Source organism: Ursus arctos, unplaced genomic scaffold, assembly GCF_023065955.2.
Source record: "Ursus arctos isolate Adak ecotype North America unplaced genomic scaffold, UrsArc2.0 scaffold_19, whole genome shotgun sequence".
In the NCBI taxonomy this organism is placed as follows: domain Eukaryota; kingdom Metazoa; phylum Chordata; class Mammalia; order Carnivora; family Ursidae; genus Ursus; species Ursus arctos.
Genome location: NW_026622863.1, coordinates 3,369,268 through 3,395,276, shown reverse-complemented (window position 1 = coordinate 3,395,276; position 26,009 = coordinate 3,369,268). Strand labels below are relative to the sequence as shown.

The following is a 26,009-nucleotide window of genomic DNA, read 5'->3' as shown; positions in this document are numbered from 1 at the left end:
GTGAGCCCGACCGGCGTGGGGCAGCGCTGTTCACAGCCACAGCCTCCCGACACTGAACGGCGGCTCGCAGCGCGCGCCTGCTCCCGGGACTGGACGACAGGAACCCAAACAGGATGAAAACTCACAAACACTCATGCAAGTATAATATCTGGGCTTTTTTCTTTTTTTCTTTTAAAGGTAGTTCACAAACCTTAAAAAGTATTCTCTCCAGATTATAAAAGGTTAAAACTGTTTAATAGGAACAATCTGGGACAAGCAGAAACAGCTTTGACTTGGAGGATTAGAGCAACATACAACTGGGAAGGACTCCACAGGGACGGTCAGATTGGGACAGTCTGCACCTCTTCTAGAGTAGAAAGATGGCTGATGGACATTCTGCCCTCTGTCAGGGCACATGCCATCTTGGAAAACTGTCAGCTTTCCAGACAGGCTAGCAGAGATCTTATTTACATTTAAAAATAGCTTTCTTCTTCAGTGTAGTGGAAATGCCCAGAGACCAGTCACTAAAAGCCCTCCCTAGCACAGATGCAGAACAGCTTTATTGATCTCTGGGTTTGTCCAGTCATTCCGAATGTCATCCAGGTGGTTATCGAAATCCACAAGTGTTTCGTAGGACCGGCTGTCCAGGAGTGACGCTGAGATCCTCTGGGCCTCTGGCCAGTCTTCACAGTAATCACTATGAGGTGAAATAGGAGAGATCAGCCTCTCAGCGAAAAACAGATGGCTTTCCAACAGAGTAAAGAGAAAACTGGCCACACAAACAGTGGTATAAAGGAAAACAATTGTGAATGCTAGCAAACACGCATGTTTCAAACACACAGAGACGTGCATAAAGAATATGCAGCATGGTTAAGAAATGAAAGAGACCCCCTCCAAATGAAAATCTGAAGAAGCTAGAGGGGGATGGTGGAGGCCTTCCGAGTGATTATAAATGACCAAAGCAAACGCCTGAGAGTGGCGCCCTGGGGCGGGGGGCAGAAGACTCGAGCGTAACACTCAGGCTGTCTCAGGAGCCAGGAAGCATGCATGATTTCTGTATGAGGTTTGTACACTGCCCTGGAGAATATGTCAACTTAAAAACAGAAGGCCGGGGCCAGTGTCCCTGTGGGCGCTGGGTGCCTGGGAACAGCCCCCAGCATACTGCACAGAGGTCATCGCAAGAGCATGGCACTCACTAGTGTGGGTCCCTGCACCGCCATCTGTTTTCATGGTGTTCGTACACGTGGATCGTAGGCACCACACAGTCCATCGTAAACTTAGTGTTGTCTACCTGCGCACAAGACAAAGGATGCACTCGTGAACAGAGCTAACAAAGAGCTGACAACCGGCACGTTTCTGGAAATCCTCAGGTACTTCCTCGTGGCGCAGACAGAAATCCGCCTCATAGTGCGCAGACACTGCAAATCCGACGCGTGCAATCACACCTCAAGTGTGGTCTAAGGTTCCCTGTGTGTTATGCAGAATAAATGCTAAGTACCACAATTTTTCCAAGTGGAACTTCTGAATATTACTTCTTCCCTCCCTGTTAGAATTCTGTCTGAACTGAGCCTGTGTAATAAGGCTTTTGATGTTTGCTACTGTCTACCTGACTTCTTCCTTCCCTGTGGGCTGTTGGCTAATTCAGCGGCTTTCACACTTGAGCGTGCGTCAGAATCAGCCTGAAGCTTATTAAAGCAGCCTGCTGGGCCCTGAGAATCTGCACTTCTGACAAGTTCCCAAGTGGTGCGGATGCTGCTGGCACAGAACCCCACTTTGAGAACCGCTGAGCGGAGCCCCCACTCCCTACCCGCCATGGAGACGTGGCGCGTGCCGTGGCTGCCGTGGCATTCACACTGCGCCTGTGATTCAGCAACTCTGAGTCTGCAGCCGGGAGGAGACCACAGAGGGCAGCACTGGCCTGCTGGAGCGTCTGCAGAAACCACTCATGGGATAAAGCTCTATGTCAGCGAGAGATGCTCGGCAACAGAAAGCACGACGGCACCCAAGAGGGACTCACCATGATGAGAGCCGTATCGCTGAAGCCCTCGGCGATTCTGGAAGCCACTTTCTCGGCGACCTGGTTTGGACTGCAAAAGACGTGGCAGTGAGTTGACTGCAAACCAGCTTCTGCCATCTTGCACGGTCTCCCTACAGAAGGGCTAACAAGCACTGATACAAAGGGGAGCGCCAATAACCTGTGTGCTCCTCATGCTTGTTAGAGCGGCTCTGGGTCACTGCAGTGGGCTCCAAGGACTTGTGCCAAGGACAGGGAATGCCGTGAGGGCAACAGGGAGCACAGTGCAAAGCAGGTCTGTGCGTTCTGTAAGAGGCATCTTCTAAACAGAAAGGCTCCCTGGAACCCCACAGAGAGCACCCCTTGAGGCCGCAGATCCCCACTGCGCGCACCCACCCACCCTCTGAGCTCCAAGCTAGACGCCTCTTGGGCCAGCTGCTCCATCGCACACTTGCAAAGGGACTCTGTCTACCTCTTAGCTGCTGGCAATCGACCCATTTGACTTTTAATTTTGAAAATCCCTAGGCCATTCCAAATCTTCTCCATGCTTGCCAGGCTTCAATCATGGGCTCTGGCCCATCCCAACCTTGATAAATGATGACTTGCAAACCAGAGAGACTCCCACATCATCCCTGTGCTACCCCCCACCCCCAGCTATTTTTTGATCCTATCTCAGGCAGAGGCCTCCTCGCGTCCACAGGCCCCTCACGTACGCCTCCTCCTCGGGGGCCTCCTTTATGTTCTCTCCTCCCAGTGGCCCCTGCTCTGGTGCCAAATTTGAGCCAGTCTCTCCCTTCTTAGGAAAAGCATTATTTAACTGGATCCCCTTAGCCCCTGTCCAACCTCACTCCTTTCAACCATGTTTCTTAAACTTTAATACACCTTAATCTTTAATAAGCTGACAGTCCTGACCCTTGGTGCCACTTTGTCACCACACTGCAATCTGGCGCTCTGCCAAGCACCCCCACCATCCCTGGCCACCCAGCTGGAGCCTCCTGTGTCCAGGCAGCCAGCAGCTTCTCTGATTTGCCACTCTTCTTTGGTCCCTCCCCAGGTGCTGCAGACCCTCTCCCTGCCACCTCCTCGGTTCACCCTGCCATCCGCTGTGTTCAGGCGATCACTCCACGCTTGGGTTTCTAAAATTGCTTCCTAACCGGTCTCAGTTTCTAGGCTCTTTTTATTTCATGTATCCTGAAACCTCTCTTTAGATCAATTTTCCTAAAATGAAATTTCCATCCTGTTCCCTGCTGCTCACCACCGCTTGTGATCTAACAGCCCACTGTTCACGGCCTGGGAGATCCAGGCCCTTCTCCGTGTGGACCTAGCTACCGTTCCTACTCAAAGAAGTCCTTTGCGCGTCTTAAATTTCAGTGGAATGGTCTCCAGACTGTCTCCTTCACACGCTCCTCCCTCTCACTCACACTGTTCCCTGTTTGGGATAGCCTTTCATGTTGGTTTCTGCTTCCTAAATCGCTTCCCATCTTTAATGCCCACAAAACACCATCCTCTATGGGAGGTTTTGCCAAACTGCCTCAGAAGGGATCCACTGGTCCTGTCTCTACGTCCTGTTTATTCCTAAAGGGCTTTAACACCTAATCCTGGGCACGCAGTTGTCTTTTTGTGCATCTTATCTTCCTAGCACAATGAGAGCCTCAGCTTTTTGAAGCAAGGACCAATCCAAGTATATTTTAACAGCCATAAAGATACATTGATAACTGTGGGTTTACTTAAGGAAACACACTATACAATTATGCTGTGATCGAGCTGGAAAAAAAAGGGCAGATTAGTATGTTTTATGAAAATGAACTATTTTATCTAATTATTCTATTTTTATGTTCAAAATTGAGACTCTGTAGTGATGTGCTGATTATAAGTCTGCAGGGTTAGGAAAAATGAAACAACAAAGCAGCGTCAAAGAGAAAGGGCCCCAGGGGCTCCTGTCCCCCAGGCCACCATGGAAAGCTCTTTAAGGGACAGCAGAACTGCGCTGTGTTTACCAGGAGCCGGCAGGTGCGCGGTTCCCATGGCTCAGAAGGCGAATGGCAAGGAGCAGGACTGGAGCCATGGAGGCCTGCCTGTTCATCCACGAAATGTGGATGACACACACTGGTGTCCCTAGCTCACTCACACCTTATGTGCAAAGGGAAAAGAAGTCAGTACGTGCATAAAGCATCTGCCATAAAGAAACTTAGAAAACTATCATCCTAACATTTATGATGATCATGGTAGCTGGTGACTTTTATCAGGAAGGGCGCCAAGAAACATTCACTAAATACAAGAACTACCACTTCAGATGCCCAAGAACTCAAATTAAAAAAAAAAATTTTTTTTAAAGATTTTATTTATTTATTTGAGAGAGAGAGAACATGAGCAGGGGCGGGGAGGGACAGAAGGAGAGGGAGAAGCAGACTCCCCACCGAGCAGGGAGCCTGATGTGGGGCTCAATCCCAGGATCCCGGGATCATGACCCGAGCCGAAGGCAGATTTAACCGACTGAGCCACCCAATGCCCCTACATTCTTTTCAAAAAGGTTTAAAAAATTGTAGTTAATAAACCGAAAAAGTATTTGAAAGAACCGCCAATTTTGTTTGCATTTTTTGGTATTATGCACTTCGTCTCATTACCTCGCCCAGCCCTAACTGCATTCCTAATGTAGGACTGTCATATTATGTCAGTAAGGTCACTACTTGGCTTACTAGACTGTGTCTACTCTTTGTTCCTGTGAAGACTCAGTGGTCAAATAAAACTGAAGGCACCTGGACAAAGAGACCACTTTGCCCATCACCTGCCCAAACAGCACAAAGCTAGGCATGTGCTTGAACTGAGGTCTCCATTCTTGATTTAAAAGCTTTTTATTGAGTGTCTAACCTCAGACCACGGCGCTGTGCCTGGTACTGACATTTACCCACGCGAAATGCAAATCACAAAGCAAAACCCCAGCAATTAGGAAGTGCTATAATAAAACCTGACATAATGACCTGAAGTTTAGTAAATAAGCAAAACTGTTACAAGCACCTTACATTTCTTTTTATAACATAAAATATTCACTGATCTTTTTTTAAACTTTTTCCTACGCTGTACTTTTCATCTCTGTGACTCATTTACAAGGGAAGTTTGTACTTCTTAATCCCCTTGACCTATTTCCCCCCTCTCCCCACACACCTCCCATCTGGCGACCTGTCTGTAGTTAATGGCCTTTTTAATTTAATTAATTATGTCTATTTCAAAGATTTTTACTTTTAAGTAATCTCTACACCCAACGTGGGGCCTGAACTCACAAGCACACGTTCCACCGACGGAGCCAGCCAGGCACCCCAAGAATCGGTTTGTTTTTTAGATTCCACATATAGGTGAAATCATATGGTATTGTCTTTCTCTTGTCTTGACTTACCTCACTTAGCTCAACACCCTGTAGGTCCATCCATATTGTCAAAAACGGCAGCAAGATCTTGTTTCAGGGCTGAGTACTAGTCTATGTACACACACACCCGTCTTCCATGTCCGTTCATGCACGGACGGTCCCGGGGGCTGCTTCCATGCCTTGGCTGTTATAAAGAGTGCTATGACAAGCACAGGGGTGCATATATCTTCTAATTAGTGTTTCCATTCTCATTTTCTTTGGTTAAATATCCATTAGTGGAATTAGTGGATCATATGATATTTCTATTTTTAACTTTTTGGGGAACCTCCATACTGTTTTCCACAGAGGTTGAACCAATTTGTGCTCCTACCAACAGTGCAGAGGATTCCTTTTTCTCCATGTCCTCACCCACACTTGGTATTTCTTGTGTTTTTGATTCTAGCCATTCTGACTGGTGCGTGGGGACATCTCACTGTGGTTTTGATAGGTATTTCTCTGATGATCAGTGGTGCTGAGCTTCCTCTCTCTCGCGTCTCTTGGGCTGTCTGTCTTCTTTGGAAAAAGGTCTATTCAGGTACTCTGTCCATTTTTTATTGTTTGCTTTTTGTGGATGTTGAGTTGTGTAAGTTCTTTATGTATTTTCGATATTGACCCCTTATGGGATATATCACTTGCACACATCTTCTCCCACTCACTAGCCTGCCTTTTTGTTTTGATGATGGTTTCCTTTGGCATGCAAAAGCTTTTTATTTTGGTGTAGTCCCAATAGTTTGTTTGAATGATCCTTTTTTGAAAAAAGTAACCATAGCACTAGTAACAGTACCAGCCCCTACTTTGAAACAAGCACAAAGCTAAACATGGTGTATGTTGCTTCACTTTGTCCTCAAGACCAATTTCTGAGGCATGAGCTTTTACTACCATTTATTTATAGATAGGACCACTGAGGCCCAAGAGGTAAATCAGTAAGTCACCTACCATTTGAATCCACGTCTACCTGGTTCTAAGGCTCAAGTTGTCAGACACTATTAATCAGCTGATTTTTTAAAAAGATTTTATTTGTCAGAGAGAGAGAGAACACACGCAGGGGGAGCGGCAGGCAGAGGGAGAAGCAGGTTCCCCACTGAGCAAGGAGCCTGATGTGGGGCTCGATCCCAGGACCCCGGGATCATAACCTGAGCTGAAAGCAGACACTTAAACAACTGAGCCACCCAGGTGTCCCAATCAGCTGATATTTCTAAAAGAAGAGCAAATTTTTAGCTAAGTCTGGCTGAGAGAGAAGTGAAGTTTCTCCAGGTAGAGGCAAATAATACTGAAGAAGGAAATTAGCATAATCTCAGCTCCTGAGCTTCCAAGCTGTGTGGCCTTTGTGCAGTGACCATCTCTGGCTAGACTTTCTTCACCTCAGTGTCCTTGTGAGGGTTAGACAGGACGACGCCAGTAAATCCTAACATAGCAATGGCACACACACACTGTGAGGATTGAATCCCCAAGTCCAGCAGAGATTCATCAGAAGGGCCTCAAGGGTGACTGGGCACTCTTGTCCCCCAGCTCATATATAATCCCCCTACAGACAAGGGCCTGTTAGTAGGCAGTTAAACACAGACATTGATGGGGGAATGCAAAACCCCTGAGCAGAGCAGATGAAGGAACCAGGAAAGTCTAGAAGTTCTGAGCAGCATAAAAATTCTCTGGGTAGGAGAATTCTGGGCTGGGCTGGGCTGGAATGAGGTCCAAATAGAGGCAGGAAGACGGAGGCAAATGAGGCACACAGGTGAGAGCCATGCACATACATCTGGGGCAACCGCATGAGGTGGGGATTTGGGGTGCGGTGGGAGGAAAGGGAGGTATCTACACTCGACAAACTGGTGCCGTTACCTCCTGCCTGGTCTCCTCGCCTTTCTGCAAGAGCAGCTGCGGCCAAGAACTGCTCGGTTCAGGGAACCCTCCTTCCAAGGACAGCTCCCCAGCACTTAGAAAGTGGAGTTCGAAAGTCCACCCGGTGTCTACCTCACGCTGCTCCCTCTCCGGACGCTCTTCCCTCCTGCTCTCCACGCGTGCACCTGACAAGACCCTGCCCGCCCCTGGGCATTCAAATGACACATCTCCCTGAGGGCTTCTCTGGTCGTCCTAAAGGAGGAGTTCCTCACTGCTCTTGCAGTCACAGCCTGCGCACCACCCTCAGGGCATGTGGCCCCCAGTCTGGCACTGCAGTCCTGGGCTGGCAACAGCTTTCATGTTCATTCCAGCAACCTGAGGGCAAAGGCCAAGAGTGTTTAGCTTTTGCTCAGCAAAGCCTGGCCCGGGGTCAGTCTTTCATGTAACAAAGCCCAACACCGACAAGGGCCCTGTGAACAGGCTCTGGATCAGAGATGGCGGCGCAGCCATGGAGTCATCTGTGTGCGGGCGGCGGACAGAATCAAATGGACAGGGGGTCCTAGAGGGAGCGAGGCTGGTAAGAGTACTGGGTCCTGCGATCACAGACGCCCTGTGTGTGTTCCTCCAAACAGGGCCTTTAACAGGGGTCGTTTGGAGCCCAGCATTTCGCCAGTTACCCTGCCTCCTTCTGAGTCCTGACGGGTGCATTTGCGCTGTGTCGACAGCAGCACTCAGGCACCAGCTTACTGTGTATTTCCAAACACACTACTGAGTCTAGCCGCTCGTCTATGCTGAGCAAGTACTCAGAACCCCAGGTGGTGTTCTGGTCTGGGGTCCTCCACAGCAGCCCCCAGCTGCCTGGACACTGGAGTCAGATGGCTCTATCTGACAGCGTGAGGAGAGCATGAGAGGGCCGTGCAGACCACCTCCCACCTGCTCCTGACTTCTGGCCGGAGGAAATCACAAGGAGGTCAGGGTGGCCATTCTTCTGGGGCTTTCCCTGTCTGGTCATACACAGCAGGGTGGCTGCTCGACTTCTCCCAAAACCAAAAGGCAGGGCTTCCTCTGAGGTGGACATCTTTGCCGCACTCCTCCCTCCCCGTCCCTTCAGGCCCAGGGATGGTACCACCTTCTGTCATAGCACTACCCTCTGTGGGTACATACTTCCCAGACCTCAGGAAACAACCCACTGATGAGCCCTCCTCAAATCATCCGAATTCCAGGGTGTGATCGGCTTTTCTGTTGAGACAGAGACTAAGGCAGAACGAAAACAAAGTTCTCAGCTTTGCTCAGTGAGAACCAGAGGCCCACATGAAGGAAGCTGCCAGCATTATATCTTCATCATGGTATCAGACCCTAAGAGCACCAAATCTAAGTTGTTTTATTTGTCCCCAAAGAAAGCACTATTCTTTCCTAATGCTCTGCCCTACACCATTCCTAGCTGGGACAGAAATCAGAGGCCCCTGACCATTGCTTTCATTTTATGAACTCCCTTCAGGCAAAATAAAGAAGATACAAAACACAATCCCGAACTAATTTAAATGATGGAATTTCTGTTGTTTGGAATTATCCACACCACAGTTCCCCACAAACACCATAAACAAGCACAAAGGCGGGGAGAAGTTTTGTTCTCACAGAGCCTACAGAAGGTCAAAAGGCACATCAGAGATGGTGTGTCCCATGATCATGCTTTCAGACCACAGGGTTCTTGCATAGACATACCTGGCATCCTTGACTCGTTCATTAGCTTGATAATAACCAGCAATCACATAGCTATTATCTTTGCACCATGAATCAATCTGAAAGAGAAACAGAAATTGGGAAGAAAAGATGAATGATTTTCCCTTAAATATCACCTCTCAATAAACACAGGAGACACTGCCCCACTACCCCCCAATGCTGGGACAAGACACAGTATAATCCCTGAATCCTCTTCCCCAGGAGAAAGGTCACACCAGCTTACTGTCCACGATCTGTGGGAGGCCACAGAAAACACAGGAGAATGTGGCCTCACCCTCACTGAGGGGCCCCAGTGCCCACACACACTGTACCGGTGCAGCACCGTGGGGAGGTGGGGCCATCTTTATCCACCTGCTCTTAAGATATAAAGAATAGAGGCAGTCAGGGGCTTGAGCAAGCCTTCAGCTCACTGAAGTCAATCCTTCACAGATAAGCAAACTAAAGCTCAGAGCTGCCCTAAGTTTGCGCAGCCAGAGAGCAGAACCAGAATGGGGACCTCGGTCTCTTGAAACTAAGTCTTGTTATATTATATTTAAACTTCTGTATTCCTAGCAACAAACCATGAGAACCATTTCGTGCCAGTGTATGGGCTAAACAGGCACACAGATGTGTACACAGGCGTGCATACACACTCTCTCTCCCACTCAATTCCCTGTCAAAGTTTTTGTCCGTTTTATAATGCCACTCTTCCCGCATAAGATTTAGCTTTCTGCCATTATTAAAAACAACAAAAGGTCATCCTAACTGTTTTGCCATAATGGAATTTTAATAATATACTGCGATAAATTCTATTCTCAGTTTTCAGAAGAGGAAATAAAATTAATCCTGATTTTCTATAGCAAATTAACTAGTTAAAAATACTCTTCTTTTCTTTTTTAAAAAACACAGCTGTATTGCTTTTTTTCTTGAATTCTGGTTTGGGACTCAGCGGTGTTCCCTATGACTAAAAGCAGACTTCCCAGAGGGTTACAGTCCAAGGTTCCCTGGCTTGCACAAGGATTAGAATAATAATTCTGGCCTCCTAAGAGCTCGCGAATTACCATATTGGGTCAAAACCAAGGCTCATTGAACCAATTAGATGTTTTGGTCATCCACCCAAAAGATTAGGGCTATGTCTCCAAAATATTTACAATGGCTCTTTTCACTGTAACTTTGCTACAAATTACTCGGAAATCACTTACATTTTGCTTCTATCACCTCTTAAAGGAATGGGTTCCAGAAACTTTCTGTTGCTGCTTTAAGTGGCAATTTCTTTCCTTTTCCTCTAAACCTGTCTCTTTGTAGCACCAAAGGTCATAGCCTAGCTCTAAAATCTGGCATCTGCCCCACTCCCTGACCTCAAACCCACAGATCAGCCTCCCCTTTAGCACAGCCCTCAGCCTTTGCTTCTACTCAAAGACCAGCGTCTTGAGTGTGTCCTCGCTGACCTCTTGGGCATCCCTCTCCTGGCTCTCTGGTGAGGCTTGTCCTTTTATCCAGAGTCAGAACTAAAGAGAAGTCTGAAATGGGTCAGCATAAGGGTGCCTGGGTAGCTCAGTTGGTTAAGCACGTCTGCCTTCAGTTCAGGTTCTGATCTTAGGGTCCTGGGATTAAACCCCGCATGGCACCCTCTGCTCAGCAAGGAGTCTGCTTCTTCCTCTGTGCTCTCTCTCCCTCTCTCTCAAATAAATAAAAATTTTAAAATAAACAGACAGATATATAGATAGATGAGTCAGTAGGGCTGATTCCTTCTGGAAGCTCTAGGGCAGAATCCGCTCCTTGTCTCGTCCACCATCTAGAGGTCACCCACATTCCTTGGCCAGTGGCCACATCACTCTGACCTCTGCTTCCATTGTCACATCTCCTTTCTCTGACCTCGCCTTTCCTATCTCCTTCTAAGACCCCTTGTAATTACATGGGGCTCATCAGATAATCCAGGTTCATCTTCCCGCCTCAAGATCCTTATCTTAATCTCATCTGCAAAGTACCTTTGCCAAGTAAGGTCAGGTAGTCATGGGTTCCAAGCATTAGGATGCGGATGTTCTGGGGGACCATTTTTGGCTGACTACAGGTACATTTAATATAATAAGGATTATTACTTGCTGCTGTTCTGACCACTCCAAGAGCTGTCTTTAGTGAGCACTCTAAGCTGCTTCCAGATCCTTTCCTGGGCTGGAGGCAACAGTTCAAGACTTGTACCCCAGCAGATGCACATGGTATCACCCTGCATCTATGCTCAGGGAGCACAGAAAGTACCCGATGTGAAGGTGATTCTTGTGACAAACATAAGGGCCTAACCAATTCCAGCAGAAAAATAGTGTCATGACCTTGAACTTCTAGTAGAACTCTCTGAAGAGACTGTCCCAAAACCAAACCAGGTCACAAGAGCTCTGGCTTGGTTTTAAAAGTTTTGAATGATTCAAACAAGGACAACCAAGTTAACTGTAAGGATTTTTTTTTTTTTAAGATTAATTTTAGAGACAGCAAGCGAGTGTGCATGAGCAGTGGGAGGGGCAGAGGGAAAGAATCCCCAAGTAGACTCCCCACTGAGCGTGGAACTGTGGGGCTTGATCCCACAACCCATGAGATCATGACCTGGGCCGAAACCAAGAGCTGGAGCTTAACCAACTGAGCCAGCCAGGCTCCCCTGAAAGGATGCTTGTGATGGGCATGTACAGCAAGTCCACAGCTGTCCAGATAGACACACAACTGAAACATGAAAAACACAAACGGGTGGATGTAGAACTGACTGAGGACTCCCACCAGGCACCAGAGCCCGCAGAGGTCAGGTGAACAAGTTTTCAATAAGATGGAAGCATTTTCTTCGATACTTTCCAAAGTGGAACCGGACCTCATTGGGTGAGAGTGACTGGGAGTGGGGTCCAAGTTGGTAAGCAGACAGCGAGCAGAGTGAGCGGGGGAGGCAAGGATGGAGTGGGCAGGTCTTGAGGGGCTTCAGAATCCTGCAGAAAGCCCAAAGAGCTCATTAATGAAAAGCTTTAGTGGATTTAAGAGGCAGCTTGCTCAGTCAAGTCAATTTGTGCCCAAGTGGGACAGGTCAAGGCAAAAGAATGAGCAGCTGTCCGAGTCTCTGCAAATCCATTTTGCACCTTCCCTGCTCTCCTGCCGCACACCCTGTGAACAATCCAAACAAAGGCCGCAGTTCAGGACCGACATCTGAAACCTGATGCCAAGTTAGTACAACTGACTCTGCATATAGGGTCCAAATTTCACATTTGCTTCGTGGTTTCTTTTGCCTTCCAGAGGGGAAGGAGGACACTTTTACCGTGCATAAGCCCGCCACCCTCTGTCCAGTGCCTTTCTGGCTCATTCCATCTCAGATACACAAGAGAACTACTAAAGGCACCAGGCCGTACTCGTTCATTCCCAGTTCAGCTCTGCACAAAGAAACCAGCTTCTTTCTGCAAACCTGCCAGCATTTGCACGTGTGACACTGTAATTTTCAAAGCACCATTACCAACCTCATGTGACTACGCCATCGCCACAAAGCAGGTAAGAGAGAACTGGTAAGAGCCACTCTGAGGAGGGCGTCACTCCCACACTTGTCACTTAAAAGCTGAGGGTGTCTGTGAGCCTTGCTGTCTGCAGCAACAAGAAGGTCTTGGGAGACTAAGGAGAGGGCTTGCTGGATTCACTGAGAAGAAAAGCTCCCTCCCAAGTGGGATGCTGGTTTTTCTATGGAACAGGAAGGAGCTGGAGCCATGTAAAGAAGAGTTCTGGAGGTAAATGGGATGGGAAGAGGGTGAAATTCAGAGGGAAGAACCGAAAAGAGGACCCAGAGCAGCTGTCTCCCTCTCCCAGGCTAGCACGTGAAAGTTCTGGAGATAACACGGGGCAGAACAAGTAGGGGGCCTAGGAAAGAACTAGAAGGTAGCAGCCCATGCACATGAGCACAGAGAAGTCACACACACGGAGGCAGCAGAAAGAATTCTGGGCTGAAATCAAGGTGATCAGACCAAGTGGCAAATAAGAACGTCATCTTGGTAGAATGTAATCAAAAGCTACTCCACAGAACCAGGTATCAACGAGAGGAAAAGGACAAAAAGGGATTACAGAAACAGCAGATCTACGCTAATTTTCCTGCTAACATTTTATGGGTTTTTGCTATTAGAAATAATTCCGTCACTACCTACGTCAAAGGGTTATAAGGATAAAATACAGGCATAAGTACTTAAAAAAAACAAAAAAACAAAAAGCACCCAGAAATGCAAGGATTTTTATTTTTAAAATGGAAAATTATAATGAAAAGCTTTTCAAAGGAATCTGATGCTGCCCTTTGATGGACTGCATATCAAGTCACTCTTTCCCCCTTACTAAAAATAACTATAATATGAAATTCCTCGAATAGAAAAAAGCCATGAAAATAAAGCCTCATTTATACAGTTTCATGGATTTAGAAGCCTTAGTAAAATCACATCTACCATAGCTGATATACTGATAAACTACGGCTCCAATATGCTGAGCTTTTTCATTGCCTTCACGTTATAACGTTGCTAAGTCAAAAGCTGAATGGGACAAACATAAATACCTTAATTGTAATAAAAATTTTTCAGATGGGGGCACCTGGGTGGCCCAGTCGGTTAAGTGTCCAACCCTTCATCTCACTCAGCTCAGGTCTTGATCTCAGGGTTGTGAGCTCAAGCCCTGAGTTGGGCTCCATGCTGGGTGTGGAGCGCACTTAAAAAAAAAAAAAAGTTGCAGAGACTGTAGTTTGGACTTAACTTTGCAGGACCGGTGCCTCTAACACTGATGGGCAAGTCTCAGGAAGTGCTGCAAGCTAAGAATAAGGGCTGAAGGAGTGACATGGGGGAGCAAGACCAAAACAGGGCCTCGTGTAGTGCCCCTCTCCCTTAACAGGATGATGGCAGTGGGCCATTTTAAGAGTCAAGGTCTCCTCTGGGCATCTTCCCTCCTTAGGAAGTGGTTTGGGAGGCAGCTCTGCTCCTCAGGGAAAATTCATGTAAAGGTAACTCTAATACAGTTGTTTATAGTTCATATTTTTAATTCCCTCAAGTATTGCATTTATACCTTATAATAGTAACATAACGCTTTAACTCTATAAAGGTACTTAAGAATGAGAAGTGGTAGTAGTAATTTGACAATTCCAACTAAGGTTCAAGTTTGTCTTTAAGATGCTTAGATATTTCTGGTAAGATTTCAAATGGATTTAATGCAACACACCTCTCCCCTCTGGCTACTCCCCGGCTAGCTTGCCCGACTCTTCTTCCAACCACCCCGCAGAAACACAGTTCCTCAGGCTTCTGTCCATAGCTCCCTCCGCATTCCACATGCTGCCCTGCCAATATGGCCTGCTCTCCAGCTTCAACAGTCATTTAAGAAGCTACCGATTCTCAATCTGTGACTCCGGCCCATCCATCTTCTAAACTCCAGACCCATTTTTCAACGTTCAACACCACATCATCATTTCCCCCTCAATAAATGGTACCACTGTCGTCCAATGCATAAATCAGACACTGAGGTGTCTCCCTTGTTTCCTTCTATGTCCACATATGATTAGTCACCAAGTCCTGGGGATTCTTACTCCTGATTCCCTCTGACCTGTCTCCTCTGCATCCACACTGCACTCAGTGTAGGCCACCTCTCTGCCTCTGGTCTTGTATGCACTCTGTCTCCTTGCTGCAGGCTGGAGTGATCACTCTGGGATACAAATCCAGCTGTGCACCTCTCCTCCAGTGGCTTCCCTTTGTCCTCATGATGCTGCCCCAACTTCTTTGTGTGATCTGCAAGTTGCTGTATGATCAATCTGTCCACTGCTCACCTCTCTCTGCCCCTGGTCCCTTTACACTCTAGCCGCCCTCCCCTTTTCTCCTGGTCTTTGCAAACATTGGTCCCTTTGCCTTGAATGCTCTCCCTTCACCTCTCCCTACCCACCCCTCTACCCCCCATTACTATGGCTGGCCCTCTGTGTCACTCCTTGCATGTCCATTTCTCCAGGCAGCCTGTCTCTCCCCACTCTGGAAGCCTGGGTTAGCTATGTACCTCTCACCACTTTCTGCTTGAGCCCACATATAGCACTTATTCTTTGGTATTGTACTTTCTGCTTCCTGTAAGTTCAAGTGCTAAGCAGGAGTTGTGATTCACAGCCATAGCCCTCCCCCAGCACAGGCCTGGCCCACTGTTGGAAAACTGAATAATCCTGCATTAATGCTCCTGGTAAATCTAGTTCCCTGCAAGCTGATTACACTTCACATATCCAATCACCCTGCAATTCTCCTGAGAACAAAGTAATTAAGGCAGTTGGATGAAAAAATTTGCATTAAAACATACACATGCACACCCTAGTGATGATTTGGTACTGACAGCACATTTCTTCAAGAGCAAAAATGACCGATTTTCTAAATATCTACGTCTCACTCATGTCCTCTCCAGAGATGATAAAGATGAAATTCATACAATGGCTGGCTTAGTTTAACAGGCACTCAAAGATGTGCCCAGTAACCTTAGGGCAGGACCGTTTGCCCCTGGGTACTTCCTGCTTACATGGGTGTCATAATTAGGTGAATTATGAAACTGGTTCATTTCACTTTGTGTGAAGTACAGACAAAGGATCTCTACCTACACCTCACACTTATTACTTTTTCTATGAACTTTTTTTTAGGATAATAGCTTATATTTAAGTGAAAAGTGAACAGTATCTCAACTCAGGTACTGAGGCAGCTCTGAAGTTACAGTTTATGTTCCCCTGATTTTAACAACTCGGTGGAACTTACAAGTGGCCTTTTTTCCTTCCACCGATCACCAATACCCAGAAGCCACTGTCCAGAACTCAGTTACCAGCCAGCTGATCTGTATGCTAAAACTCTCCCCTACGCACTGCAATAAAGCAGTGTTCCAGTAGACACCTCAGAGCGGTGGCTGAAAGGTCTTCCTAATGTCACAGGGAGTTTTTAGCGTTTGAAACCCTGGATGCATTCTAGGTGGCGCCTGGCTGGCTCAGTCGGTGGAGCGCGCGACTCTTGATCTCGAGGTGCTGAGTTCGAGCCCCACGCTGGGCACAGTGCTTACTTAAAATAAGTAAGTAAACTTAACCCCAAGCTGCAGTGCAGCTAAATCATTAGCGGGGACGGGAACATTCTCCTTACGCAGCGCTCACGCACACTCAAGGGGACCAGCGCCCGCCACGTCAACGCTACCTTCCTAAACGTGTCTTGACTCTGGGGGTGCGGAGTACTAAGGTCCCTAGAACCACAGCGTCTACACCCGCGGCAGACCAGATAGGTGCTCGGTGACGGTGCGCGGGAACAAAGCTCCAGCGTCTAAGTCCCCACACATCCAAATCCCCGACAGAAACGCTGCGGAGCCACGGCCCCCCTTAGCGGCGGCTTATTTCTAAAAACGCTACGCGTTTAAGGAAGTGAACGTGACTCGTTACCTAACGCGCCCCTAAGAGCACCCGCCACGGCCTGTGCTCCATCAGATGCCCCGTGCGGAGCATTCCCCCCGCGCCCGCGGGGCACGCGGTCCCTCTCGTCACGGCGACCGCAGCGGGGGGGGCGCGTCCAGCTAGGACGGACCGGAAGCCAATGTCCTCACCCGCAGACTCCGAGAGGAGGGGAGGCCACCCTTCCCGCACTTACCAGGGTAAGGGCCACCTCCAGCATGGGGGCGAGGGCCAGGGTGCCGTGGAAGAGGGGGATACAGTCCACGAAGAGGGTGTGGTGGGCGCCCGGGCCTCCCAGGGGCAGGTGCTCCTTGCGCGGCTTCTGCTTCTCGGCCACCAGCAGTCCGTTGACGGCGCAGTGGGGGTACTTGGCGCCGTGCAGCACCATTTTGCAGTAAGCCTGGGTGGTCAGCTTCACCCCGGGCATGCTGAGCCCGGCAGGGCCCCGGAGGCCCCGGCACCGGCTGAGGCCTGGATCTCCGCCCGGCCGCGCGGCGCCTCAGCGGAGAAGCGGGAGGAGGCGGCGGCTGTCTGGCCCGGCCCCGAGGCCCGCGGCGGCCCACAACGGCCCGGCCCGACTGCGGGCTCCTCACACAACGACTCCCACCCGGGAAAAGCCGACGCGCCCGCCTCAATCTCCACTCGCACTTCTGGCCGGGCGCCGCCGTAAAGCGGTGTCTCGGCGCCGCCGTAAAGCGCTCCGGCCCGGCTTTTTACGACGCTCGCGGCCCTTCCCTGCATCCGCTCGGGTGACCTCCGGCGCGGCCGGGTCCTCCTCGATCCCGTGGTGCTCCGCGCGCGGTCTCGCTCTCTTCCGGTCGCCGGCAGCCGGGGCATAGAGGGCGGTCGCGGCGGTCGCGGCAGGCAGCGGCGGGTGGCAGCGGCAGGTGAGCGGGCGGCGGGCTGCAGGTGGCCCCAGTTGCGGGGTTGCGTAGGGCCAGGGGCCCGGAGCCAGCGGGCGAGTGTGCGCGCGGCTCGGCGCCCTGGCGCCAGGAGGGAGCGGTGGTTGCGCCTCGAAGTCCGGTGACATTGAGGCCGGCTGGCGGGGGCTCGGGGCTCGGGGGCCGCCGGGTCGCGGCCTATGTGTCGCCACGTAGCATACAGCCCGGCTGCATCTGCGCCACCCCGGCCGCGGGCTGGGTTCGGGCTCTGACCTTGGAGCGCCCGCTGGCCGAGGGCGGGGCCCGGGGTCCGCGCCGCAGCCTAGGCCCGCAGCCCTCCAGCGACGGCTTGCGTGACCGGCCCGGGCTTAACGGGGCTGCGGGAGAGGCGCTCCGCCTCCCGGCCCCGAAGCCGCCCAGCGTCCGCCCACGCGCGGGCCAGGCCCAGGGAGAGAAGACGCGGGGTTCGAGCGAGTTCAGCCCTGACGTTATGCTTCTATTTTGTTCTGCCTCAAAGGGGGTATTTTCCGAATGCGTTCGGAGTCCCTTTCGTCGTCAACAGTCCCCTGAAAGGGTCAGTTTTAAAGTAAAGGGGAGCTACGGGAAAAGGGCCCGAAGCTGGAACGACCCAGGTGAGAGGTGGGTCATCCAGGTCATGCGTTGTCCGCAGGGACTGGAAGTGGACCAGGCCGTATTTGCAGCCTTTCTGGCTGCTGTCCCTTCCTATCCTACGCGCATACTAGGTTTTTTTTTTTTTTAAAGATTTTATTTATTTGACAGAGATAGAGACAGCCAGCGAGAGAGGGAACACAAGCAGGGGGAGTGGGAGAAGAATAAGCAGGCTCACAGCAGAGGAGCCTGATGTGGGGCTCTATCCCACAACACCGGGATCACGCCCTGAGCCGAAGGCAGACGCTTAACCGCTGTGCCACTCAGGCGCCCCTGCATACTAGGTTTTTAATCAAATACTCAATTGCGTGGGGTGCATGCCGGTCGCTTTGAGCTGTTTATTCTTTTTCTCCAAACAGTAGAGCCCATCATGGCAGCCCAGCACTGTAGGGTTTCTAGCTTTTTCAGTCTTATTAGAAGTACTTCTTGTTTTTTTAAGAAAACCAGTTTTCTACTAATTTCCTGTAGTGTGTATATGTTATGGTATTTAGTTTATAATGAAGGTCTGCAAAAACATGTCGACTGCTAAGAAAAGCCTCATTTTAGATTATTTTGTGGATTCAGAGTCAGTAAGGAAAAATGGATCATTTCTCCCCGGGGGGGGGGGGCATAAAAAAGGAACATGCACTGGAATTCCTGATAGGTGTCTGCCCTCATTCATGGAGAAGGTGTACGTTTTTATCTTTCAGAATGTTGGCTACCAGAGTGTTTAGCCTAATTGGCAAGCGAGCAGTTTCCACCTCAGTGTGTCTACGAGCACATGGTAAGTGTAACTTTTCTTTTAAATGGGCTGAGCTAATTTCATTTTGCTCCCACTGCGTGTAAGCCCTTGTGCTGGGGTTTCAAACACAGACAGCCTAAGGTGGGCTGAGATCCTGATTCCGCCGTTGTGGGACTTCAGGGGGAGGTAAAAATATTTTAATAGGGTATACTTCTGGATTACAGAATGTTTATGAATTGTATTGAATACTAGTCTGGATCTTTGTTTATGTTGCTATTCTTTCCCCCCTTTACCTTCCCTTCCCCTTTTTTTCAGGTTCAAGTTCCACCCCTTTCAAGAGATCTCCACCATACTTGACTTTAATAATCTCTTCTCCCCCCACCCCAAAAAAAAACACCTAACCAGTTTTCTTCAGTACTGTTTACATTATTGGGGCAATGGAAGGGAAGGAGTTGGACTTCCTAGCCTGACCAGAATTCAGTCTCATTTTTGTCTTGGACGAGCTACTTACGTGCAGGAATCTGTTTTCTCACCTGAAATATTTGTAAAGAGCTTAGTTCAGTGTCTGGTTTTGCATTCATCGAGCATCTTTGTACCAGACATTGGTAGGCACTGAGAATAAAAAGAGTATGAAATGGAATCTTTCCACAGGACGTTTGCTATCGGGAGAGGGACAGATACATGAAAGCAGTGTTTGAGTGAGTGACAGCCCCTGAGGAGAAACATTTAGCCTGGACCGGGGTTTAGGAATGGTTTCTGGAGGAGAGACTTCACTGTGCCAAAGGATTAGTAGGTTTAACCTTATCAGGTTTTTTTTACTTTTTAAAGATTTTATCTATCTATCTATCTATCTATCTATCTATCTATCTAAGAGAGAGCATGTGCACAAGTGGGGAAGGGGCAGAGGCAGAGGGAGAAGCAGACTTCCCACCGAGCAAGGAGCCTGATGTGGGTCTTGATCCCAGGACACCAGGATCATGACCTGAGCCAAAAGCAGATGCTTAACTGACTGAGCCACCCAGCGCCCCAGACCTCATAGGTTTAACTTCATATTCAGACGGCTGTGGCATTCCATACAGAGGGAAAGCAAGCAAAAGGACAAAATGCAAATTTGAATGGCAGGTTGTGTTAGTGAGGGGTCAAGTGCAAGGCTTGAGCAGTGATAATGAACTTGGAGAGCAAGGTTTATGTATCTTGGGGCTCAATAATCAGTAACTGCTTTATGTGTGAATTTTTCCTTGAAATTGTGTCCTTGAATTGCTAATACTGTTGTGCTACATTTTGCTCTATTCCTTAAATTGCCCAGGATAACACTGTGGACACACATAATTTTATTTATTTTATTTCTTAAGATTTTATTTTATTTTGAGAGTGAGTTAGCAAGAGAGAGAGCGAGAAGCAGGCTCCCTGCTGATCAGAGAGCCCAACACAGGGCTCAGTCCCAGGACCCTGGGATCATGACCTGAGCCGAAGGCAGACGCTTAACTGGCTGAGCCATCCAGGTGCCTGACACAGATCATTTTAGTAAGAGTATCGTTGAAATATTTGTCATTTAAATGAGTAAGTAATAAAAGTTTGTTGTGTAACTATTACATATGGAAAGAAATACTTCTTCATTAAAAGCCTAGGAAGTCATTTATGACAGATTATATTTTGTTTCTATTTTGGCTTCGCTTACATGTTTTCTTAGCTTTTTTCTTTGTTTAATTTAGTTTGAGGTGCAATTTATGGAAAGTAAAATGTATTCTTTCTAGGTGTAATGTTCTGTGTATTTTGATAAGCTCACCCGGTTGTGAAACAGTGGCTCCAGTCAGGAGCTACAACATCTCCCCCCGCCCCCCCAAAGTTCCTTCGTGTCCCTTTGGTCATTCTGGTTTTTTATAAGAAGCCAGCTTCTTTCTCCTTATGGCGGCATTGGCTGTAGCTTATTCTTAGGTCTGGTTGGGCAGAGGAAATGAAATAGTTCCTTTCTGGTATTCTTCGGTGGCTTCTCGAGCCTAGTAAGATCTGGAACTAGCCTTCCGGATGTCATCACACCGTACCTAAGCAAACAGCATACCCAAACCAGCCCTCCCGGGTTGCTCAGCGTCCCAGCCCCCAGTGTTATGGTTCCTCTCAGGCAGCAGGCTGCTGCTTCTGCCTCAGCTCCAGAGCTGTGGGTGGGAGCTTTTTTCTCCTCGTCAGCTTCAGTGCAAACGTTATTTTAGAATATCCTTTCCTCGCCACCCGTTGCGAAGATGCTGCTTGTCCTACATCACCCTGCTTTGTCTTGGCTTCGAGCAGTGACGTACTACGGTTTGTCCGTATCGTCTGCCTTTGCTTCTAGAGTGCAAGCTCTGTGAGGCTGACCACCTGCCTCTCCTTCGTTGCCATGTCTTCACGCAGTGGGCAGATGGCGAGCACTGCAGTCTCTTGAGCAAGTCTTACTCTTTCGTTTTTAACTTTTAGTCATGCAGGCAGGTCGTACCTGAATACACAAACTGGTTCCACATAAAGTAGTGACGCCGGAGCATTGCTGGCGGCCACCACGGTGTTGGATTGAGGGGGCAGCTCCCGTTCCCTGGACTGCCTCAGCAGAGGCTCTGAGAAACCCAGCGGAGGACAGAGATGACAGGGTGCTCACAGGGATGCAAAAGTCTCTTCTCTGTCTCTCTCTCTAAAAGCAATGCTTGGTATGCTAGCCTTGTGGGGTATAGAGGACCAGGTCCGAAGTGCTGAAGAACCCCTGGCAGCCCTGGGACCCCAGCTCGGCCATTCTCGTTCTAGAAAATGAAATTTTATGCTGACGGTGCTCCAAGGTTATGAGCATTTGCATTTTTATTACTTGTTTTATTGAGATAATTCACTCAGCCCATTGAAAGTGTGCACGTCAGTGGTTTTCTGTTTAGTCCCCAAGTCCCCAGGTTGTGTCCTAACCACTAGAGTCAGGTTTAGAATGTTCTCATTACCCTTTTATCTCTGTTTTTAGTAACATGTGAGTTGAGTGCTAGTGTACAGCTACTCTTTTTAGTCCACTCGTGTTAATAGAACTTCAGAATTTTAAAATGGGAAAATAATTCTAGTCATTTCCACCTTAAATTGTTTGGGGATAAGCTCGAGTATTTTAGGTATGATAGTCATTTGCCTGGCAAAGATAAGCATCTAGAGAAATTCTACTTTGCTTGACGTGAAATGATATATTTCACTACTGTTAACATGACTTGGGAGAATTTAATCATTGGTGCTAAGCTAGTGAAAGTGAAGTGTTTTTGTAGGACTTTGTATTTCCAGACCAGTTTGGATCACAAAATTTTCTTGCAGATGTAGAATAGAATTGAAAAAGCATTTCTTGCAAATGTTAAAATTTTCTTGCAGGTATAGGATAGAATTGAAAAAGCAGCTTTCAGCAGCTTTATTTAGGAAAACCCCTAAATAAAAGTAAAGCTATTCCTTTCTTTTCTGCTCTCTGAACCATTTTCCTCTTTCCTTGACTAATCCCCAAATACATGCTTGTTTTAAGGCACTGAAATTTCTTTTTTTTTTTTTTAATAATGATTTTTTTTATTATATTATGTTAGTCACCATACAGTACATCCCCGGTTTCCGATGTAAGGCTCGATGATTCATTAGTTGTGTATAACACCCAGTGCACCATGCAATACGTGCCCTCCTTACTACCCATCACCGGTCTATCCCATTCCCCCACCCCCCTCCCCTCTGAGGCCCTCAGTTTGTTTCTCATAGTCCATAGTCTCTCATGTTTCATTCCCCCTTCTGATTACCCCCCCTTTCTTTATCCCTTTCTTCCCCTACCGATCATCCTAGTTCTTATGTTCCATAGATGAGAGAAATCATACGATAGTTGTCTTTCTCTGCTTGACTTATTTCACTTAGCATTATCTCCTCCAGTGTAAGGCACTGAAATTTCTATCTCTGTGATCAGAAATCCCCATTTTTGTCCTCTCTCCACTGACAACAACTGGGGTTTACTCTGCCAGGAGTTTGTGTTCAGTTGCATGTATGTGTGAGGACACACACGGTTTACAGTCTTAGGAAAAGAGCAAGCCCTGTGTTCTGTGATCGCCGGGTACACGACTTTCCATGTTGAGCACAGGAATCTGCTTTACTCCCCTGCCCGTTGGGTCTTGTTTCCTGCTGCATATGCGCCCACCTCCGTTTCCCTTCCTCTGCTGCGCCTTTTTCCCCCGAGCCCTTGCTCCATAATTTCTGCTTCACATGTCTGTCTGCATCGTGTCCCGCTTCTATCGTGTGAGCACCAGTGATCTTTGTTCACTGATCTCAGCTGTCTGCAGCCGCGGTCAGCATGTAGTAGGCGCTCAGTAAACGTGGACGTGTGAATGAGTGGCTCCATGATACGGCCGTGGAGGCCGTTGCTTTCAGCCTCTAGTGGACACAGGTCATGTGTTTTTGTTGTAATGAACAGTGCCGTATGTCTGTTTCTGACCTTTGAACACTTGTTTCTTTTATGAGTTTTCTGTTGTTTTTGCTTTTCCTCCTTAGTGTGAGTCTCTTGCAGAAGAGCCTTCATCGAGTCTAGTAGGGCGTCCTGGGAGGCCTTGTGTGCCCTCCGAGTGGCACCGCTAGCCGCGGGCAGTGCCGCCTCCGGGCAGCCGCCCCGGCACGTGCGTGTTGGCCGTGATGAAGTGCTGCTGCTGCCCCTCGTTCTGCCGTCTGGCCACGCAGGACAGCCTGCTCGCTCATCCTTCCGACAGTCCCTGAGCTGCTTGAAACGTGGCTGCAGCTCGCCGGGATAACTGAGGTCTTCAGGGTGTACTTGCCTGTACTCGTTTTGCTTTGTAACTCTGACCCTATGTGAATATTCACATATTTGTCCACCGTGTTTTGTAGGAAGCGTTGTGAAGAGCGAAGACTACGCTCTCCCGAGTTACGTCGACCGGCGCGACTATCCCCTGCCCGACGTGGCCCACGTCAGGGACCTCTCTGCCAGCCAGAAGGCCTTGAAGGAGAAGGAGAAGGCTCCCTGGAGCAGCCTCTCCATTGATGAAAAAGTTGAATGTGGGTATTGAAGCAGGAGTGTGGGCAAACCGTGGAGAGATAATTTTTTTTTTTTTTTTAAGATTTTATTTATTTGAGAGAGAGAGATAGCCAGCGAGAGAGGGAACACAGCAAGGGGAGTGGGAGAGGAAGAAGCAGGCTCCTAGCGGAGGAGCCTGATGTGGGGCTCGATCCCAGAATGCCGGGATCACGCCCTGAGCCAAAGGCAGACGCTTAACCGCTGTGCCACCCAGGCGCCCCCGTGGAGAGAGAATTTTGACCAATTTCTGGGCTGTGAGCTGGAGGGTGCTGCCCGGAGACCAGCGTGCTCGGGAAGCCCGGTGTGCTGTGTCCTGCGGGGTTGTTCCAGGGCCCTGGCTCTGTGGGCTGGCTGCACCTCTGCCCTGGCCCCTCTGTCTGTGCTCAGGGGGCTCTGGTCCCCAGGGGGAGCATAGACATGGATGCAGAGTGGCCAGGCAGGGGTCAGTAGGGTGTGGAGCGTGTGGGTGCAGCTTCTTGGCACCTTTGCCGAGTAGGACTGGATTTGCTGTAACTTCTTGATGGAACACAGCACAGCAAGATGCTGTCCCTTGGGAAAGGGGAGTGAAAGTTATGGGATTGTGCGGATACTATGCTGTAATCTAAAGAAGAAAGAATTCACTGTGGGTTTTTTTGCCCAAAGCAGACTCATTGCGTTTTCTTCCCTTCATCATGCCTTGTACGCATGTGTGAGCACGTGCATGCGTGCTTTGTCCCTTGGCTATGTTGTTGGAGAAATAGCAGAGCCCTGCAGAGGAGGGGCGCAGCCGCCCTCACTCCGACAAATGCCTGTGCTCTCTCCCCAGTGTACCGCATGAAGTTCAACGAGAGCTTTGCTGAAATGAACAGGAGCACGAATGAGTGGAAGACAGTTGTGGGCACCGCCATGTTCTTCATCGGCTTCACTGCTCTCATTCTGATTTGGGAGAAGCACTATGGTGAGTCAGGAGGGGATGTAGGCCTGGTGTCTTGGGTCGCAACCACTAAGACCTGGATTGGGTCTAGCGCCCATGAGTGGATTGTGGGTGCCTGCGCACAAGGCAGGCACTTCCGTCCTGGGATCTATCCCAAGATTGTTCACTAGGTTTGGGAAACCAGCTCATAGTAACGGAAGCGTGAGTGACCCTGACTTACGGCAGGTTGTGCTCGGTAGTGAACGGCCTCCCCGCTTTGTATGGCTCTCTATTGACTCACCAGACAGTTATCAAAAGGTGGCGTAGTGAAGGTTTGAGCAAGGAGAAGGGCACGGATTCTCATCGATGGGCTATTTCAGTTGTCTGGGGGCTGCATCTCAAGAAGCAGAATCCTGGGTCTTCAGACCTCACAGTTTCTGCTTAGACAGTGTCGGGTCGCACATTCTTTGCTGCCTCTCTCGGTTCTTTGTGTGCAGACAGAATGGGTTTTTCCCGTTCCAGTGATAATCCTGTACTTGTGGTCTGCGTGGACGTGGCTCATTCATGCTTATGTATTTGATCTCACTCGTCTAGTCGCTTTTGGCTGTTGGTGCCCTGCGCTAGCCTGTAGGCCCCGTTGTCTGCATCCTACGGAGAATGCTTTCTGCTCTCAGCTTGTATTTTATTGCTAACTCTTATCAACATAGGAATAGTATGGAGAGTTGTCGGTGCCCAGAATTCAAAGCCTGTATGTGTGTTCGGGTATTGGTGCTGAGTGGCAGATGGCTTCACTAGCCTGGCGGCCGGTGTATGGTGTTGGGGAAGACCTGACCTGAATGGCCCGTGGGCTTAGAAAGGACCCGTCAGGACGGTTGTCTCATGAGATTGTTTTGGGCTTTAGTGTACGGCCCCGTCCCGCACACCTTGGAAGAGGAGTGGGTGGCCAAGCAGACCAAGAGGATGCTCGACATGAAGGTCAGCCCGATCCAGGGCTTCTCGGCCAAGTGGGACTACGACAAGAACGAGTGGAAGAAGTAGAGGGCCACCGCTCTCCCACCTGAGCCCCACCTTGTTCAGCCGCCTCCATGCAGCTCAGCATCCTCGCTGGAAACCGTTCTGCGGCAACACCAGTGCTAATAAACGAGCAGTCTACGTGAACTCCTTTGTGGTCGGTTCTTTGACAACTAAATGAAAGTACCTGTTGTTTGAAACAGCTCCCAAGTGTCGGACGTGAATATATTTTGGGTATAAATGAAATGGCAAGAATAAATTGTTTAAGGGGATAGCATATAAAAGCTAAAAATGTAGGGTCCTGTGATGTGAGATGTTTGGTTTTTGATGAGATTTTTAGGAATGTAAAATCCATTACGGAAGCTGGAACAACAAATGTCCCCATGGCTAGTTTTCTTCTGGGGACCCCCCCCCTTTTGAACGGGTCAG

At 48.9% G+C, this 26,009-nt stretch overlaps 2 protein-coding genes across 3 annotated transcripts; one reads left to right on the top strand and one right to left on the bottom strand.

The window, feature by feature from the left end:
• Positions 1-217: 217 nt before the first annotated feature.
• Positions 218-17,039, bottom strand: EMC8 (ER membrane protein complex subunit 8). Its single transcript, XM_026494655.4, has 5 exons — positions 16,568-17,039; positions 8,952-9,028; positions 1,997-2,066; positions 1,176-1,270; positions 218-676 (listed from the first exon to the last, which is right to left on the bottom strand). Exons 1-5 carry the CDS (start codon positions 16,796-16,798, stop codon positions 517-519), a joined length of 633 nt encoding a protein of 210 aa, XP_026350440.1. The 5' UTR covers positions 16,799-17,039; the 3' UTR covers positions 218-516.
• A 95-nt stretch (positions 17,040-17,134) lies between these two features.
• LOC113252181 (cytochrome c oxidase subunit 4 isoform 1, mitochondrial) lies at positions 17,135-25,727 on the top strand. Of its 2 annotated transcripts, XM_026494656.3 has the most exons (5): positions 17,135-17,258; positions 18,611-18,684; positions 23,491-23,658; positions 24,483-24,614; positions 25,471-25,727. In XM_026494656.3, exons 2-5 carry the CDS (start codon positions 18,612-18,614, stop codon positions 25,605-25,607), a joined length of 510 nt encoding a protein of 169 aa, XP_026350441.1. In that variant the 5' UTR covers positions 17,135-17,258; position 18,611; the 3' UTR covers positions 25,608-25,727. The 2 variants fall into 2 exon arrangements, with proteins under 2 accessions (XP_026350441.1, XP_057170247.1); XM_057314264.1 differs by having other exon boundaries at positions 17,155-17,258; positions 24,483-25,727.
• The last annotated feature ends 282 nt before the right edge of the window (positions 25,728-26,009 follow it).

Coding starts and splice junctions, on each gene's coding strand:
- EMC8 (XM_026494655.4), bottom strand. CDS start 16,798: ATGCCCGGGGTGAAGCTGACCACCCAGGCTTACTGCAAAATGGTGCTG. Junction 1,271..1,996: donor GCGATACGGCTCTCATCATG/GTGAGTCCCTCT, acceptor TCTTGTGCGCAG/GTAGACAACACTAAGTTTAC. Junction 677..1,175: donor CGGTGCAGGGACCCACACTA/GTGAGTGCCATG, acceptor TTCACCTCATAG/TGATTACTGTGAAGACTGGC.
- LOC113252181 (XM_057314264.1), top strand. CDS start 18,612: ATGTTGGCTACCAGAGTGTTTAGCCTAATTGGCAAGCGAGCAGTTTCC. Junction 18,685..23,490: donor AGTGTGTCTACGAGCACATG/GTAAGTGTAACT, acceptor CGTGTTTTGTAG/GAAGCGTTGTGAAGAGCGAA. Junction 23,659..24,482: donor CATTGATGAAAAAGTTGAAT/GTGGGTATTGAA, acceptor CTCTCTCCCCAG/TGTACCGCATGAAGTTCAAC.